This window comes from Mytilus trossulus, chromosome 1 (genome assembly GCF_036588685.1).
Source record: "Mytilus trossulus isolate FHL-02 chromosome 1, PNRI_Mtr1.1.1.hap1, whole genome shotgun sequence".
Classification (NCBI taxonomy): Eukaryota; Metazoa; Mollusca; class Bivalvia; order Mytilida; family Mytilidae; genus Mytilus; species Mytilus trossulus.
In genome coordinates, this window is record NC_086373.1 from 106,297,876 (window position 1) to 106,314,489 (window position 16,614).

The 16,614-nt window shown below is 31.4% G+C and overlaps 1 protein-coding gene across 7 annotated transcripts in view; it reads left to right on the forward strand.

Moving 5' to 3' along the window:
- Window positions 1-16,614, forward strand: part of LOC134695971 (3',5'-cyclic-AMP phosphodiesterase 4C-like) — a 230,171-nt gene that overhangs the window by 82,873 nt on the left and 130,684 nt on the right. The window contains exon 1 of one of the 7 annotated variants that reach the window (XM_063557551.1): window positions 4,916-5,051. The exons of 5 other annotated variants lie outside the window; for them this stretch is intronic. In XM_063557551.1, the coding sequence (XP_063413621.1) occupies window positions 5,023-5,051 (29 nt within the window). In that variant the 5' untranslated portion in view covers window positions 4,916-5,022. Of the gene's footprint in view, window positions 1-4,915; window positions 5,052-5,289; window positions 5,331-16,614 lie in introns of those variants that run through there. One more of the 7 variants, XM_063557526.1, reaches the window with a different exon arrangement.

Sequence of the window (16,614 nt, forward strand, 5' to 3'; positions counted from 1 at the left end):
ATACTACAATAAGAAGTGTCAATCTATTGGTAAAAAATCAACTGAATTAAAAAGAGAAGGGATTTTAGACATTTTGTTTGATAAGTAGCTTGACAGCGGTGAGTTGTAACATGTGCCATATATTTGGATCTGTAAGACACCTACTCTCTGATACTTTAAGATATAAGTGAAGGTATACTTATCACAGCAATAGATACATGTATATAGATGAGCATTACTGTTGACTTATTGTAATATCTGCCATTTGGTGTACAATATTGCTGGCTTATTGTAAGCCTATCTGCCACTTGGTGCACACAATTGCTGGTTAATTGCTAATATCTTTAGACTCGTTGGCATTTGGTGTACAATATTGCTGGTTGATTTCTTATTTGTAATATAAAACTGTTTATCATTGGCTGAGTACTACTGCTGGTTGGTTTAGGGCAAATATCCATGAATTACAAAACATTTCACATCTCTCAGGGTTGATAACTATATCTTCCACATCTCTCAGGGGTTGAGAACTATATCTTCCACATCTCTCAGGGTTGAGAACTACATCTTCCACATCTCTCAGGGTTGAGAACTATATCTTCCACATCTCTCAGGGTTGAGAACTATATCTTCCACATCTCTCAGGGTTGAGAACTATATCTTCCACATCTCTCAGGGTTGATAGCTATATCTTCCACATCTCTCAGGGTTGAGAACTATATCTTCCACATCTCTCAGGGTTGAGAACTATATCTTCCACATCTCTCAGGGTTGAGAACTACATCTTCCACATCTCTCAGGGTTGATAACTATATCTTCCACATCTCTCAGGGTTGATAACTATATCTTCCACATCTCTCAGGGTTGAGAACTATATTTTCCACATCTCTCAGGGTTGAGAACTATATCTTCCACATCTCTCAGGGTTGAGAACTATATCTTCCACATCTCTCAGGGTTGAGAACTATATCTTCCACATCTCTCAGGGTTGAGAACTATATCTTCCACATCTCTCAGGGTTGAGAACTATATCTTCCACATCTCTCAGGGTTGAGAACTATATCTTCCACATCTCTCAGGGTTGATAACTACATCTTCCACATCTCTCAGGGTTGAGAACTATATCTTCCACCCTCATCTCACCATTTTAGATAGAATATCTTAATTTTTTTATAAAGTGTCTGTGTCCTTTACTTCTATACATAATGCTACAAGGATTTGTGCAGAATGGAATAAATGAATATTTCAGTATTTTTCTTTCTTCTAAAGCATCAATTCTGTAATGTCTTGCAATAGTCCCTTTTATTGATTTATTGCCTTTTCAAAGATAATTTGATAGTAAAATGCATTTAAAAAGGCAAATTACAGCTTTGAAAGGATTTAGGAATCCACTTCAAACAACAGTAATTATTTTGATGTTCTCTAGAGAACTGTAACATTGTAATATAGGTTCTAGACATTCCTCTGGCATATTTCTCCACTAATTGTGTAGTCTAAAAAATAAAAGTACGGATTACTTGATCTTAAACTACAAGAAAGGATTTAATGTTTTTCTTACTTTATATTATAAGGCACTAAAGTAAACAATAAAATATTTGTTTAAACAATGCTATTCCTTCGTTCACCAGTGTATTTTCTTTCATTATTCCTTTTCAAAACTTGCTTCAGTGCATTAGTTGTAGAATTTCATTTTGTAGATTTAAGAACATCCCTAGTATATCATGATGTTGCTCTCTTGTTCAGGAGGCCATCATTTGCCATCAGTTGAATTTTATATGTAGATAATGATTTGAACTGTTTGGCAGACTAATACCAATTAAGTTCAGCTTGAGCAGATTTATTTAGAAATTTTGCTACATATCTAAAATCTAAGAACTCCTTCCATGAACTGGTGAAATTCCTAATAAACACATTAAGTAAAGCAGCTTTAACACTACATGTGATCAGATCTATGTTGATAATTAGCCATTGTGAGCTAAAGAAAACTGCCTTTACATTTTGATGCAAAAAATCTTGAAATTTTGTTGCTGTGGTATGGGAGACAACTCTGACAGTCTTGTACAGATGGAGAGAAATTTTAATATTGAATAATTTCTTATCAGCAAATACAGGCTGTTTTGTATGATATGTCAGTTATTTAATTATTTGTTAAATATGGAGCTTTATTAGCATAAAAATACTACTAAATTATCAGAAGTCAAGGAACATTAACTTTAAGATAATAGTTACAGATTTTTGATAAACACATGTTTTCATCCTCATACAATAATTTTATCCTTGTTGTTGATTTTTTTATACTGTAAGCCTGTTTTATTGAACATTTCATCTATTCTTTTTTAAAAAATAAAAGTACGGATTACTTGATCTTAAACTACAAGAAAGGGAGATTAATGACATAGACATTTTCCATATTTAATACTAAACATCTTCTTATATCTATTTACCTTTGGATCTGTGGCATTAAACTAACATTTTTCTTAACATGAGATCAAATTATATCCTTGAAAATTTATCTTATGGGGAAAGTTGGAATGATTAGAGAAGCTAATTATGGCTTTAGATTGCTCAACTGCTAATTACATGTAAATTAGATTGATTGACATTCATGTGGAAACTTTTCTGAGGAAGCTAAAATCTTAGGATGATTTCTTGCCATTTGATTTTTCAGCCCAAACATGTCATTATAAAGTTAATTGTACATTGTGGACTTGGATTAATTGACTAATCTACTAGAAGTGAGCAATGCCTTTCAGACATGATTTTAGATGATAATAGTGGTTACCAGAAAACTTCCTGGAATGTCATGATGATTTGCGGTAAATTGGTGCTGAATATCTAGGAGGCATTGCTGGCTATGATTGTAGAAACTTTAATATTGTGTAAAAATCAGGAAGGTTAGAAACATCTTAACACCTGAAGATCCTAAACAATAAAAGATGAAAAGTGGTGTACATTTCCTATCACAGTTCTTAGACAGAAAGTTGATTTGGCGCCACAGAAGACAGCTCCAGTTATGAAATTTTGTGTAATTAAGGGAGTTAATCATTGTAATAGATAAGATGAAGTAAAGACGAAGTAAAGGGTGAAATTGAATTCTATGAATCAATGTTATAGAGTAGGTGGTTCTCAGAAACAATCCCCTGGAAATTATTACTCTCCCAATTCTTCCTAAGTGTAATTTATATTGTTTTTAAATGTGGAGGGAGCACTATAATTTGTTATTATAACTAATTGGTATTGATTGTATAAGAATCTTACAGAGTTTTCTTAATTCAAGAGTCATAAGCAAGTTGAGATTGTTCAAGGGGAAACTCGTATAGTCTAGACAAATTCAGCCTAAACATTTGTAGATTTGCATATAACCAAAAAATCAGTTGAAAAAGGTTATAGCTATATGTTTATTACTTTGCCATACAATTTTCTCAGACTGTAAGGTTGAAAGAAAGAACTTCTTATACTTTATTCTTATGTTTAGGTCCTAATTGGATAAATTCTTGCATATAATGAATAATTCATCCTGAAATTAAATGGATTATAATGAGATATATTGTACATGGATTGTATGAAGCCTAATTTCCTTTTCTCTGTTAACTTTCTGTTCAGCTTTCCTTCTTTCTATGACAGAGTGTGATATTTTACCATTAGTGAAATGTGCCTCAATTTGTAAATAAAAACATAAAGACAAATTCTTTAGAAGAGGATTTTCTTATTATAATGGTGGGAAAGTACATCCTCTCAAACATATTGTACATTGATATAGTACTGTTACAGTGTACAGATTTGATCTAGTTAAATAAGGTATCATCGTATAGTATTTGATTATATACATGTACATGTATTTAACCTATTTAAAATTCGATCATGTCAAGTTGTACGTCACATGTGGTTTGAGGCTAAACAAAGTCAGCTGATCTACCATTGACGTAAATACTACTTTAAACAAAGTAGATTATCTTACAATGAGAACTAAAACGCATTTTAGTTGATCAACTTACTGTAAAAAGATATATTATTGACTAACACTTTGTTTCAAATCCATATTGCCCCAGTCTTGATAAGTATCTTCTTTCACAAGTTAAGGATAGTAAAAATTTGTTATCCTTGTAAAGCAGCATTACAGGATATTTTCTGTAAACCAATGATCCATACAGTAAACCAACTAATTTTTCGAATACTTTATTTCATGTTTAGCCCTTGTTTGTCTGTTTGTGTCGATTTAATTTTACTACTTATTCAGTTGTTCAGAAAACAAATAAGCACTGTTTAAGTCAATGTTAAGTTTGAATTGCGACTGTTAAAGTTGAGTTTTTGAGTCCAACGTCCCCCCCCCCCCCTCTGGTAAATTCCTGGCTACGGGCCTGTGAATCCCTTTCCTTCAAAATTATCCTTTTCTGAATGAGTTCAATTTTCAAACTCTTGAATTCACCTTAAACTGCAACTTGACTCTACAGAACCTATTTGCCATGAAGGTTGCCAGAACATTCCAGAATTTTGATACCACTGTTGAACAGATCACCTTTTCAAAAATTTCCATTTTGAAGTTGTCAAAGGTCAAGCTCTGACATACAGCCAAGGGTAATATGCGACCAAGTGAAGAAGAGGGGAAGAAGCCAGTTGGTTATAGAGTTGGATTTGACTTATATCTATAGTACAAAACAGCCATTCCTTTTTTTGCAAGGGTTGTATAGGGATGGTCTTCATGGCTAAATTCTGTTTGAATTTTATTATTGATATGTTTCATTCAAAGATCATCTGATTGATGTGATATTTTGATTACTCACTTGTCTCTCTATTAGCACAATATCAAGTAATATCTAATTAAATGGTTGAATCACCTAAGAACATATTGTCATATCTATCTGGTGCCATGTAATTGTATGCCAATATTTATTGTTGTTTATTGGTACATTGTGTAATTCTTTTGATCTTTACACCTTCCTCTTGCATATGCTGCACACATGTAAATAAACATACAAGAATGACCTTTCAGAAAAAGTGTGAGAAATATATTAATTACATTGATGGGGAAACTGATAGATAAAAAGTATGTCCGCTCCTGAAATCTGTATAAACAAGTAAGTACTCTGTTATTATAGTATAATTGTCAAAAGTAATGTGTGCCAATTATAAACGGTTGTATGTGTGAACCCTTGGATTATAAGAAAGCATGTTTTCAAGGACAAATTTTTGTGTTGATCAGTTGGATGACGATGATTTTGAGAAACATTTTGATAATGTAATGTTTTTGAGGACAATTTCTCTGGACATAAAAACAGGATACAGCAAATGAGAGATCGATCAAGTAGAATTGTCTCACCATTCTCGAAGATGAGAAATGATTTTAGGAGCAGATTGTAAGCAAACATAAGTTTTTCTTGTAAGAGCATGTACATTTACTTAGATAGTGTAAAACTGTTAAAATTGTTGGGTTAAATTATCACTTATTGTTAATTAACTTAATAACCTGATAACTGTGAATTGAAATGGGACATATTCTAATTAGAAATTTGTCCTCTTTGTCAAATAAAATGAAAAATTTTCTTTAGATATATTTTTATTATTTGAATTTAAAAAATTGGTATGTTTATTAGAGAATGACAATAATAGAAAACTGTTGCACGAAAGGAGAATGATATTAAAAGAGAATTGTTGCATGCTTGTTATTTATATATCTCCATGGTTATGTAACCGTTGGGAGTTGACATGATTTGATCATATTACTGTCATAATATTTGAATGAAGAAGAAACACAAATGATGTCTTAATGACAGTGCCAATTTTCTGTGATTTGTGTGGAAAAATTAAGGTTATTCTGTATTCATATACTGGTTTTATCTCTTTGGCTAATTCAAGGGGTACAATCAAAATCACGTGATGGATATACACACACCGGAAGTTACAGTCGAACTCGCCGCTTGAAAGGTTAGTAGTTGCATTTTCTTGTTTATATCAATTAAATTTGTATTAATAAGTTGGCACACCGAATGTCGGATAGTATGTAGTTTTAAAATACACAATTGTTTTTGCTAGAAAGCGTGCAGTTATTGCAAACACTTCCACACAATTCCAAATTTTTGACGGATAACTGTGTCGAAGTGTTAGCATTAACTGCACGCTTTCCAGCAAGGATAATTGTGTATTTTAAAACTAGATAGTATCCGACATTCGGTGCACTACCTTATTTATTAAATTTTATTGATATAAACAAGTAAATACGACTACTTACCTTTCAAGCGGTCAGCTCGACTGTTACTTCCGGTGTGTGTATATCCATCACGTGATTTTGATTGTACCCCTTGTAATTGCTGCGTTTAAAATAAGGATCGTTACAGTTTAAAATTTCAATCTTCTCTATTTATTCTGAATATTAAAAAAAAAGTATATAAACAATTATAATAATAACTTTATTCCTAAATATGGAATATGATACATATATGTGATAATGTGTTGTATACATAATACTTACTAAAAGATGTATTGGTAACCAAGATTGGTATCCAAAATTGATCCAAAATTGATCCGCAAGTGATGTTGATTTGCTAGGGGGATTAGGATACATAGATTCTAAAAATTGTATTAAATTGTTTTGACAAATTGCTTATAGAAATTTGACTGTTGTAAACATTTGTAATTATCGTAAAGATCAAACTTTCTGAGTTTTATAAGCTAAGATGTAATTATAGTTTTAGGACACCTTAATGGGAACCAACTGTGGCCCTCTTCTTGCTAACTTGTTCTTTCATTCATATTAGGCTGACTTCATATAGAAATTTCTTATGAAGAAAGAAAAAAGTTGACAATATCCTCTAACTTGACTTTCAAATATATTGATTATGTTTTGTCCCTAAATAATTCAAAATTTGGCTCTCATCCCTTATGGAAATAACTGACCCCATCTGTATCTTATTAGGTCACCAGTACACTATGTAACTAATAATGTATTCTATCATGTTTTTGTAATGTAACTATTATTTCATATCATTTAGGAGTTTCCATGAAAATAGCCAAAATTAGTTACCACTCAGATTTATACTTTAACGATATGAAAACATGTTTTTAAATCACTCCAATAAAAGTAAATGTTTTTAAGGTTGACAGAAAGACATATAATTTGATTGGGAACTGCATTCAGCCAAAGGGAAACTCTCCTGTTCTGTTATGATCCAATTTACTATAGCCATTTGTATCTAAATAGTTATTTAGGAACATCTCTTTTATTACTAGAATTCAATAAAACTTCTCCAAACTAACATTAATAAGACCTGCAGTTTCTGATATGACTTCATCAGATGCATAGAATAAATGCACAAATACAAGGAAATTAATTCCATATACGTCCCACGTCAGAGTGGGAATTTTATGATGCCATTTTACAACATCTAAATTGGAAAATATTAGAATGTTTACATAATTGTTACTGCAGGGGCTGGATGGAATTAATTTATAATGTTCTTTATTTGAACAAATTGTTGTTGATGTTTTGATAATTATTTGCCAAACTTGAAAATAAAGATAATGAAGAAGATCGATGTCCAATTTGGGAATGTTTGAGCATGTACCTTCTTGGAAAAATATGTTCCATCCCATTTGAAACATTAATTTATCTGTAAATGAATCTCTTTCAGTAAACTAACCGACAGATGAAATATTGATATATTGTTAACAATAGATAGAATTAGAGATGGTAGAAATAAGAAGAAAATCAATCAGTCAGAAAAAGGATTATCTGATGTCTCTATAAATCTCTTGATTTACATCAAATTTTAATGAACTAATTGGCATCTCTCCATAAGGAAGGTTCAGTCAACTTTTGTGTGTCCAGTTTCATATTGATTTTTATTCAACTAAACAAAGCTGAAAAGGATACTGATTTTAATTAAGTAATCAAACTACTGTACTTCAGAAATAAGAGAGATGTTTTTATTAATTCGAAAAGAAGAATGAGACAGTATCAGGTTTCAAAAGAGAGTTAAAAGATATCAGAGGGACATTCAAACCTATAAGTCGAAAATAAACTGACAACGCCATGGCTTAAAAAGAAAAAAAAACAGACAATCAAATTAGTACACGAAACACAACATAGTAAAACCAAAGACAGTGCAACATGAACCTCACAACTATATCTTCTCAAGTTGACTTTTCACTAATTAATCACTGAAAATTGTGTATTGAAGGAGGAATTATGCAAATAAGACGATGATATATTGGATTTGCTCATTGTTTAAGGTGGAACGGTGACCCATAGTTGTTAATTTCAGTGAGATTGGGTCTCTTTTGACAGTTGTCTCTTTGGCAATCATACGCATCACCTATGGGTGCGGGAATTCTCGCTACATTGAAGACCCATTGGTTGGCCTTTCGCTGTTGTCTGCTCTATGGTTGGGTTGTTGTTGTTTGAAACATTCACCATTTCCTTTCTCAATTTTGTGCTTCTTTTTTTATATTTATTGATATATGGAATTTTAATAACTAGAAAATCATTTATTTAGTAAGACTGCTGACTAAGATTAAACTCAAAGACCCTTAACATTGTCATGGTTAAGAGACATCTATCAGACTGATATGCACTCCCTATAACTTGTTTACATTAAACAATATACCAAACAATGCTATTCTGCTAAAACCTGCTATTTATAGTTATTAGAAATTGCACTTATTACAAAATCTCAACAAGATCTCGTCTTTCAATCATTCAACTTTATCCAGTGCTCAAATACAAAATCTAGTGTTTTAATTGGTTGATTTCTGAGTGTGAGTATGATAATTGTACTCAACATTCTTATGGCTGTAAGCCAAGATGTCCCTGTCAAACATGCATCATTCTTGGGTTCACATATTGCTTTTCTTTAATTAAAGAAACCACTAGTTCTGTAATGTAATTTGGGCATGGATTTCAGCAAAGATAACTTAGCAATGCTTTCATGATTTTAAACAAATACAATATGTGGAAAGCTTTAAACAAATACAATATGTGGAAAGCTTTAAACAAATACAATATGTGGAAAGCTTTAAACAAATACAATATGTGGAAAGCTTTAAACAAATACAATATGTGGAAAGCTTTAAATGGTTGCCAGTTGAAGTGAAATAAGGAATATTTAATAAACCAATCAAATTATAATTGTCAGTTGCATTTTGTTTCCAAATTTGAATAGTGCTACTAATTTTGTCAAATTAGTGTAATCCTCATTAGCCCTTGTGAAAAACATACGTTGAATACACAGAAGCCAATCATCAAACAGTACTAGTAAAGTATAAGATTGATATGCTGTAAAATAGAGACAGAAGAATACCATGGGGATATCCAAACTCCATTTTAAGTCGAAAACTTAGAATGCCAATGATGGCAATAAAGCTCTGACACAAAGAATTGTAATGGATTTTTGAATGCTGTAAAAGTTTAAAGTATGCAAGTGGTTATAATTTGGGGTAGCAGTTAATTGATTGTATTAATTCATATTCCCGTTGATTTATTATGTGTGAAGAAACACCAGAAAACAATTGTCACATATTGCTGAAATACCTGGTTCCCTCAATACCTTCACATTAATTTGACTGTCTTTGTAAGGTAAACAATCATTTACATGGTTACGTAACTCTTACATAAGGAGAAGTTGTGTAAGACCAAGGAGATAACTAATCCATTAGAGTCCACTTAAATACTGGATGTTAGCAGTACTTTAAATACTACATAATTTCTGGGTAATTTGCAGTTCTCAATTATATGCAAATCTCTACGGAATAAACAAAACTGTAATAAACATTGGAATTATGGAAAACATCCAACCTTTGTTCAAGTATCTCTGAGAAATAAGCAGAATATAGTGTTAATGCCTATAACAATACAAATAAGTTTGTTGTTTCAACTAAATAATTTCACATTTTGTTTCCTATTTCTAGAGAATTATACCAGAAGATTTAAGGCTGTTTTTAATCTTGTTGATGTCGACCTAATCTGGCTTTTTTTGTGTCTGTTGAATAGTGTACTTATTCACACTCTATCTTCATTTTCATGCTGAATTATAGAACAAAATCCAACATCTGCTTTAAAATAAACTTGAGGGAAATTTCTAAATCGTTTATTGTGGTGTTTGCATTTCCAAACAGACATTTGTAGTATATCTGACTGTCTTTAAACTACTAGTTTCTTTAATGCTTGTCAAATATATCTAGTTGTTTATTTGGCAGAAGTAGAATTTGGAAATCTTTATTCAGGGTGGAATGTTATGGTCAAATACATGTTTTATATTGATATAATTTAATTTTGGATGTAAAGAGTCTTCTGATTGGCTGACGTTGTTTTGTTTGTCAGCTCATAGACATAATTATACAACCGCAAAATTTGAAAAAAATTTCGTCGTATATTGCTATCATGTTGGCGTCGTTGTCTGCATCGTCTGCGTCGTCGTCGTCCGAATACTTTTAGTTTTCGCACTCTAACTTTAGTAAAAGTGAATAGAAGTCTATGAAATTTTAACACAAGGTTTATGACCACAAAAGGAAGGTTGGTATTGATTTTGGGAGTTTTGGTCCCAACATTTTAGGAATTAGGGGCCAAAAAGGGCCCAAATAAGCATTTTCTTGGTTTTCGCACTATAACTTTAGTTTAAGTTAATAGAAATCTATGAAATTTTGACACAAGGTTTATGACCACAAAAGAAAGGTTGGGATTGATTTCGGGAGTTTTGGTTTCAACTGTTTAGGAATTAGGGGCCAAAAAAGGGCCCAAATAAGCATTATTCTTGGTTTTCGCACAATAACTTTAGTTAAAGTAAATAGAAATCAATGAAATTTAAACACAATGTTTATGACCACAAAAGGAAGGTTGGTATTGATTTTGGGAATTTAGGTCCCAACAGTTTAGGAATTAGGGGCCAAAAAGGGACCCAAATAAGCATTTTTCTTGGTTTTTGCACCATAACGTTAGTATAAGTAAATAGAAATCTATGAAATTTAAACACAATGTTTATGACCATATAAGGAAGGTTGGTATTGATTTTGGGAATTTAGGTCCCAACAGTTTAGGAATTAGGGGCCAAAAAGGGACCCAAATAAGCATTTTTCTTGGTTTTTGCACCATAACGTTAGTATAAGTAAAAAGAAATCTATGAAATTTAAACACAATGTTTATGACCATAAAAGGAAGGTTGGTATTGATTTTGGGAGTTTTGGTCCCAACAGTTTAGGAATAAGGGGCCCAAAGGGTCCAAAATTAAACTTTGTTTGATTTCATCAAAATTGAATAATTGGGGTTCTTTGATATGCCGATTCTATCTGTGAATGTAGATTCTTAATTTTTGGTCCCATTTTCAAATTGATCTACATTAAGGTCCAAAGGGTCCAAAATTAAACTTAGTTTGATTTTGACAAAAAATGAATTGGTTGGGTTCTTTGATATGCTGAATCTAAAAATGTACTTAGATTCTTGATTATTGGCCCAGTTTTCAAGTTGGTCCAAATCCAGGTCCAAAATTAAAATTTGTTTGATTTCATCAAAAATTGAATAAATGGTGTTCTTTGATATGCCAAATCTAACTGTGTATGTAGATTCTTTATTTTTGGTCCTGTTTTTAAATTGGTCTACATTAAAGTCCAAAGGGTCCAAAATTAAATTTAGTTTGATTTTAACAAAAATTGAAATCTTGGGGTTGTTTGATATGCTGAATCCAAACATGTACTTAGTTTTTTGATTATGGCCCAGTTTTTAAGTTGGTCCAAATCAGGATCTAAAATTATTATATTAATTATTGTGCAATAGCAAGTCTTTTTAATTGCACAGTATTGCGCAATGGCAAGAAATATCTAATTGCACAATATTGTGAAATAGCAATTTTTTTTTTAATTAGAGTTATCTTTCTTTATCAAGAATAGTAAGCAAGAAATATCTAATTGCATAATATTTTGCAATAGCAAGATTTTTTTTTAATTGGAGTTATCTTTCTTTGTCCAGAATCAACTTAAATCTTTTTTATATATTCACATTTTACTACCAACTGATAAATTAAAATAATCTTTACCATTCAGTGATAACAAGCAGTTTTTTTACATCTTAATATTCTATGATGTATTGAAATGAGTAGTTATTAGTTTTGGAATAAGGGAAAGGGGGATGTGATTAGAAAAATTGGGTTCAATTTTTCTCATTTGAAATTTCATAAATAAAAAGAAAATTTCTTCAAACATTTTTTTGAGAGGACTAATATTCAACAGCATAGTGAATTGCTCAAAGGCAAATTTTTTTTTAAAGTTCATTAAGTTCATTCTGTGTCAGAAACCTATGCTGTGTCAACTATTTAATCACAATCCAAATTTAGAGCTGAATCCAGCTTGAATGTTATGTCCATACTTGCCCCAACTCTTCAGGGTTCAACCTCTGCGGTCGTTTAAAGCTACGCCCTGCGGAGCATCTGGTTATTTTGTCATGGGACCATGACATCATCAACACTTTTCCATGGTTTACTCCAGTTTAAAATGGAATTTAAAATTAAATTATTCTTTAAAAGCAATGACTATTATATATTTTTTCTGTCTATTCGTAATAACATAAAAGATGTGGTGTACACTTTTCAAATAACCTGTGTAGCTACACCAGTTATTCAGTGTGCACCACATTTTTGACGTTATTACTTCATAGACAGAAAAAATATACAGTCATTCCTTAAAGAATACTTTTCCCCCCCTTAATAGCAGTCAAGGGTTCATGCTTGATAATATTGTAGTGGTTATGTACTATGGGATCTTTATACATATGAATTTAAGCCAAATAATGGTTTTTTTTAATGGTGATATTTGGTCATCTTTGTTCAAGTCAAGGATTTATGATGAAGAATACATGTAGAATTTACCATAATACAGTAATAATATTGGAGAGATGACTTTGATAACATCTTGGAAAAAAGTAAAAACACAAAAATACATAACTCCGAGGAAAATTCAAAAAGGAAAGTTCCAAATCAAATGGCAAAATCAAAAGTTCAAACACATCAAACGAATGAATTACAACTGTCATATTACTGCCTAGAACAGGCATTTTCTTATGTAGAAAATGGTGGATTGAACCTGGTTTTATAGCTAGCTAAACCTCTCACTTGTATGACAGTCGCATCAAATTCCATTTCATTGTCAACGGTGCATGAAAAACAAAAACAGACACAATAATAAAAATTTCAAAAATAGGGGTACAGCAGTCAACATTGTTATCATCTTAATCACTATAAAAACAACATATGTAACTAAGAAGCACAAAAAGGCATACATCAAATTTAACATCCTCAGTTTGCTTATATTATACGATTTTATTTATCTTTGTAAAATCCACCCATAAAGGATGGAAGTTTTTCTGTACTGGTGTAAAATTGCGCGTTTGAAATTCGCACAGGTAGACATAAAATAATTTTGTTTAAAATATAACGGCATACTTTTAAAAAACAGAGTCATGTAAAGTAGATATAACAAAAATTGCATGTACCAAATGAATGTGCTATTTTATACAGGTTAATGTAAAATGAAACTAGTTTTTGTTTTGTGAATGATTCAATCAAGGTCAGAGTAACAGTAGGGGTAGTTTAATTTTCAAGTCTTTAGTTGAAAATGTCAAGTTTAGAATTTCAAATTCAAATTTCCAACAATCAGTTAAGAAATCTGTCATCCTGGGAAAGGGTCTATCAAGTGAATGGATTATTCAGGTTAATTGATGATAGAGTAGTCTGCAACTTAATCATACGAGAGAAATAAGTATTACTGTTCTGATTATAAAATTGTACCATTAATTATTAAAGCCTTTATATGAATAATTTGGCTTCTATTTATATTATCATGTATGGCCACACATCTTAGAATAGTGTTGATTCTTTCATTATTTTTGCTTACAAGAGAAAGACTTCTATTCTTTTGAAACCCAAGTTATAATCTCTGTAGTATAAGCAGGATTAGATTTCCCTCCTTTTTGTTGCTATTCAGTCTGCAATTTCAGTGTAATTAATTAACCTTTCTAAGAATATGGCTTCATGTCTCAAATAAAATCTGTTATCAAAGGTCAATTCTGTTATTGACAGACCATTTATAGATTGAGATGGCTGGGTATTAAGTCATTCATCATTATTGGGTATCATGTGTAAAATTCAAGAATATTGTAGATGAGAAGATCATCTATATTTGCTTTGAAATATATGTTTATTAACCCCTTCCCATTCACACCGGTACAGCTTACCGGTGAAGCCAATTTCAAGATTTTTTTTTGGGCATTTAGACTGTTTCCATAGCCATTTGCTGACGTACAGATGTGGTTAAGGGCTCAAATTAATCCTCAGATAACCAGCAATCCGATTTAATGTGCAGCAAACCTCTATCGTTATTAGTTAATAAATAAGTCGCCTCTTACTGGTGTGTAATTCTTCTGTAAAAACCATTTATTTTTCTTCAAATTTTTAAGGAAAATTCTCAAAAAGAAGGGCAAAGAAAACTGCTCTTTTAAGAGGATTTATGACTTTTCTGAATAACTGTGCAGTGAGTTTTTGAAGAATAGTATTAAACTAATAGTTCTAACTTGTACACTAGTTGCAAATGTAGCTTTTAGAGTAGAAGCGCACTCACAAACTTGAAATGCGCTAAAAATCCGAAGTCATTTCTTAGAGATATTATGAGAAAAGAGACAAAAACCACTTAAATATTCTAATTTTTTTTTGGCAAAGTTGAAATAGATGTAACAAAACATGGTTTCGTAAGTGTTGGGGTATGATAAAGTTGAAAACACTTTTGTTTGAATAAAGGAACATGTATATTTCAAAATGACATTGTAAAGAGTGGATTCCTCCTAGATTTGTGTAAAATTCATGCATTTGGCAACAAAAAATTATCATCTGAACACATAATTCCAAAAGGAAAACAAACTGGGTAAGAATCTTTATATTATTTTTTTTTTGAATTTCTTCCGTCATAGTAGACTTAATAGATATAGGAAGATGTGGTGTGAGTGCCAATGAGACAACTCTCCATCCAAATAACAATTTAAAAATTAAACCATTATAGGTTAAAGTCTAAGTACTTAAATTTCAATAAATTCATTACAATGCCAGTGGCGCAGGGGTACGATGATCTATACCAAGGCGCTAAGATTGAGGGTTCGAATCTCACTGCCGGAGTTGGAAAAATAATTTCCTATATTTAATGTAACTTAACTTAACTTTACTTTCAATTTCAAAAAGAAAACCTACAAATTTTTTTTTCAAAGAATGTGTGTGCCAAATTGCCCCCCCCCCCTTTTTTTACCCCCTTGGCTCCATCGGGCTCGGTCAAGGGTGTCCCAGATCAAGCTATCATTGGTAATTCAATGAATTGTCACTTGTAAAAACAAAGTTTAAGTTGCTGATTGATTGAAAACGAATTAGACCAATAACTAGGGGTCCAAGTTTGAAATCGGACAATAATGGTGTCTAAAATCAGTTATTTTGAATGTTACGGACATCTATATTTCAAGGCCTATAGCACATTATGAGTCTATTTATTCCACTATGATAACTTTTATGGCTTCAACAGACTCGAGGCATTGTGTTTCCACCAAAACCTGACCCTATTAGCCCACCAATATGTCTCTGCATGACTTTTTGTCCAAGGATTTCGTAATTTTTCACTTTTTCGCAAACAGTCACGTGACTTTTGGAAATAAACCACGTGACCAAAAAATGACGAATTATCTCCAAACTTAATTTTCTGAAATATTTTACTAATTATCTTTCATTTGAGCCCAACATGACATGTGTATGACCATTGATGCGAATGCAGTATTCATTTTAACTTTGATAGTGTCTTTTCGATAAGTAAAGGTCTAAAATGCCTGAATGGGAAGGGGTTAAGAGATAATTAGAGAACTGCTAAAACGGATATTAGTTGATGAGGGTAAGAAAAGGCAATAACATATTCTAAACTTCAAGGTCAATATATTTTGTAAACTTCAAGGTCAATATATATTGTAAACTTCAAGGTCAATATATATTGTAAACTTCAAGGTCAATATATAAAGGCAATAATATATTCTAAACTTCAAGGTCAATATATAAAGGCAATAATATATTGTAAACTTCAAGGTCAATATATAAAGGCAATAACATATTCTTAACTTCAAGGTCAATATATAAAGACAATAATATATTGTAAACTTCAAGGTCACTATATACTGTTTAGATCTTTTTTAGAAATTTCTGACAGTTATCTTAAGATCAATTGGTAATACTTGCTACTGATACTAGGAAATTAAAACTAAAAAATGGGTTGAACTATGATTAATAATATCATTTGCTAAACTTTTCGACTTGTATACAAACAACTTTGCATGTTGAAAATGATACAGGCAAAGGAACATTTCTGATTATACCACATCAATCTATGCCATGTTAAATTCAGTAGAATTATGTATTACAAAAAGACATGTCTTTTTCATCAACAGAAACAAATTTTTCTTTGGTTTGAATTTCAAAAGTAAGAGTAAAATCAATAGAATACTGACACATTGTTAGATTACGTTATATGATATGTGAAGAAACAATTGTAGATGAGTCTGGACTGTAGGGATTAGACATTATGTGGTTATTAGGCAGTCTCAGGCAATACTATCAGGAAGATGATACAGATATAATGTTGTTG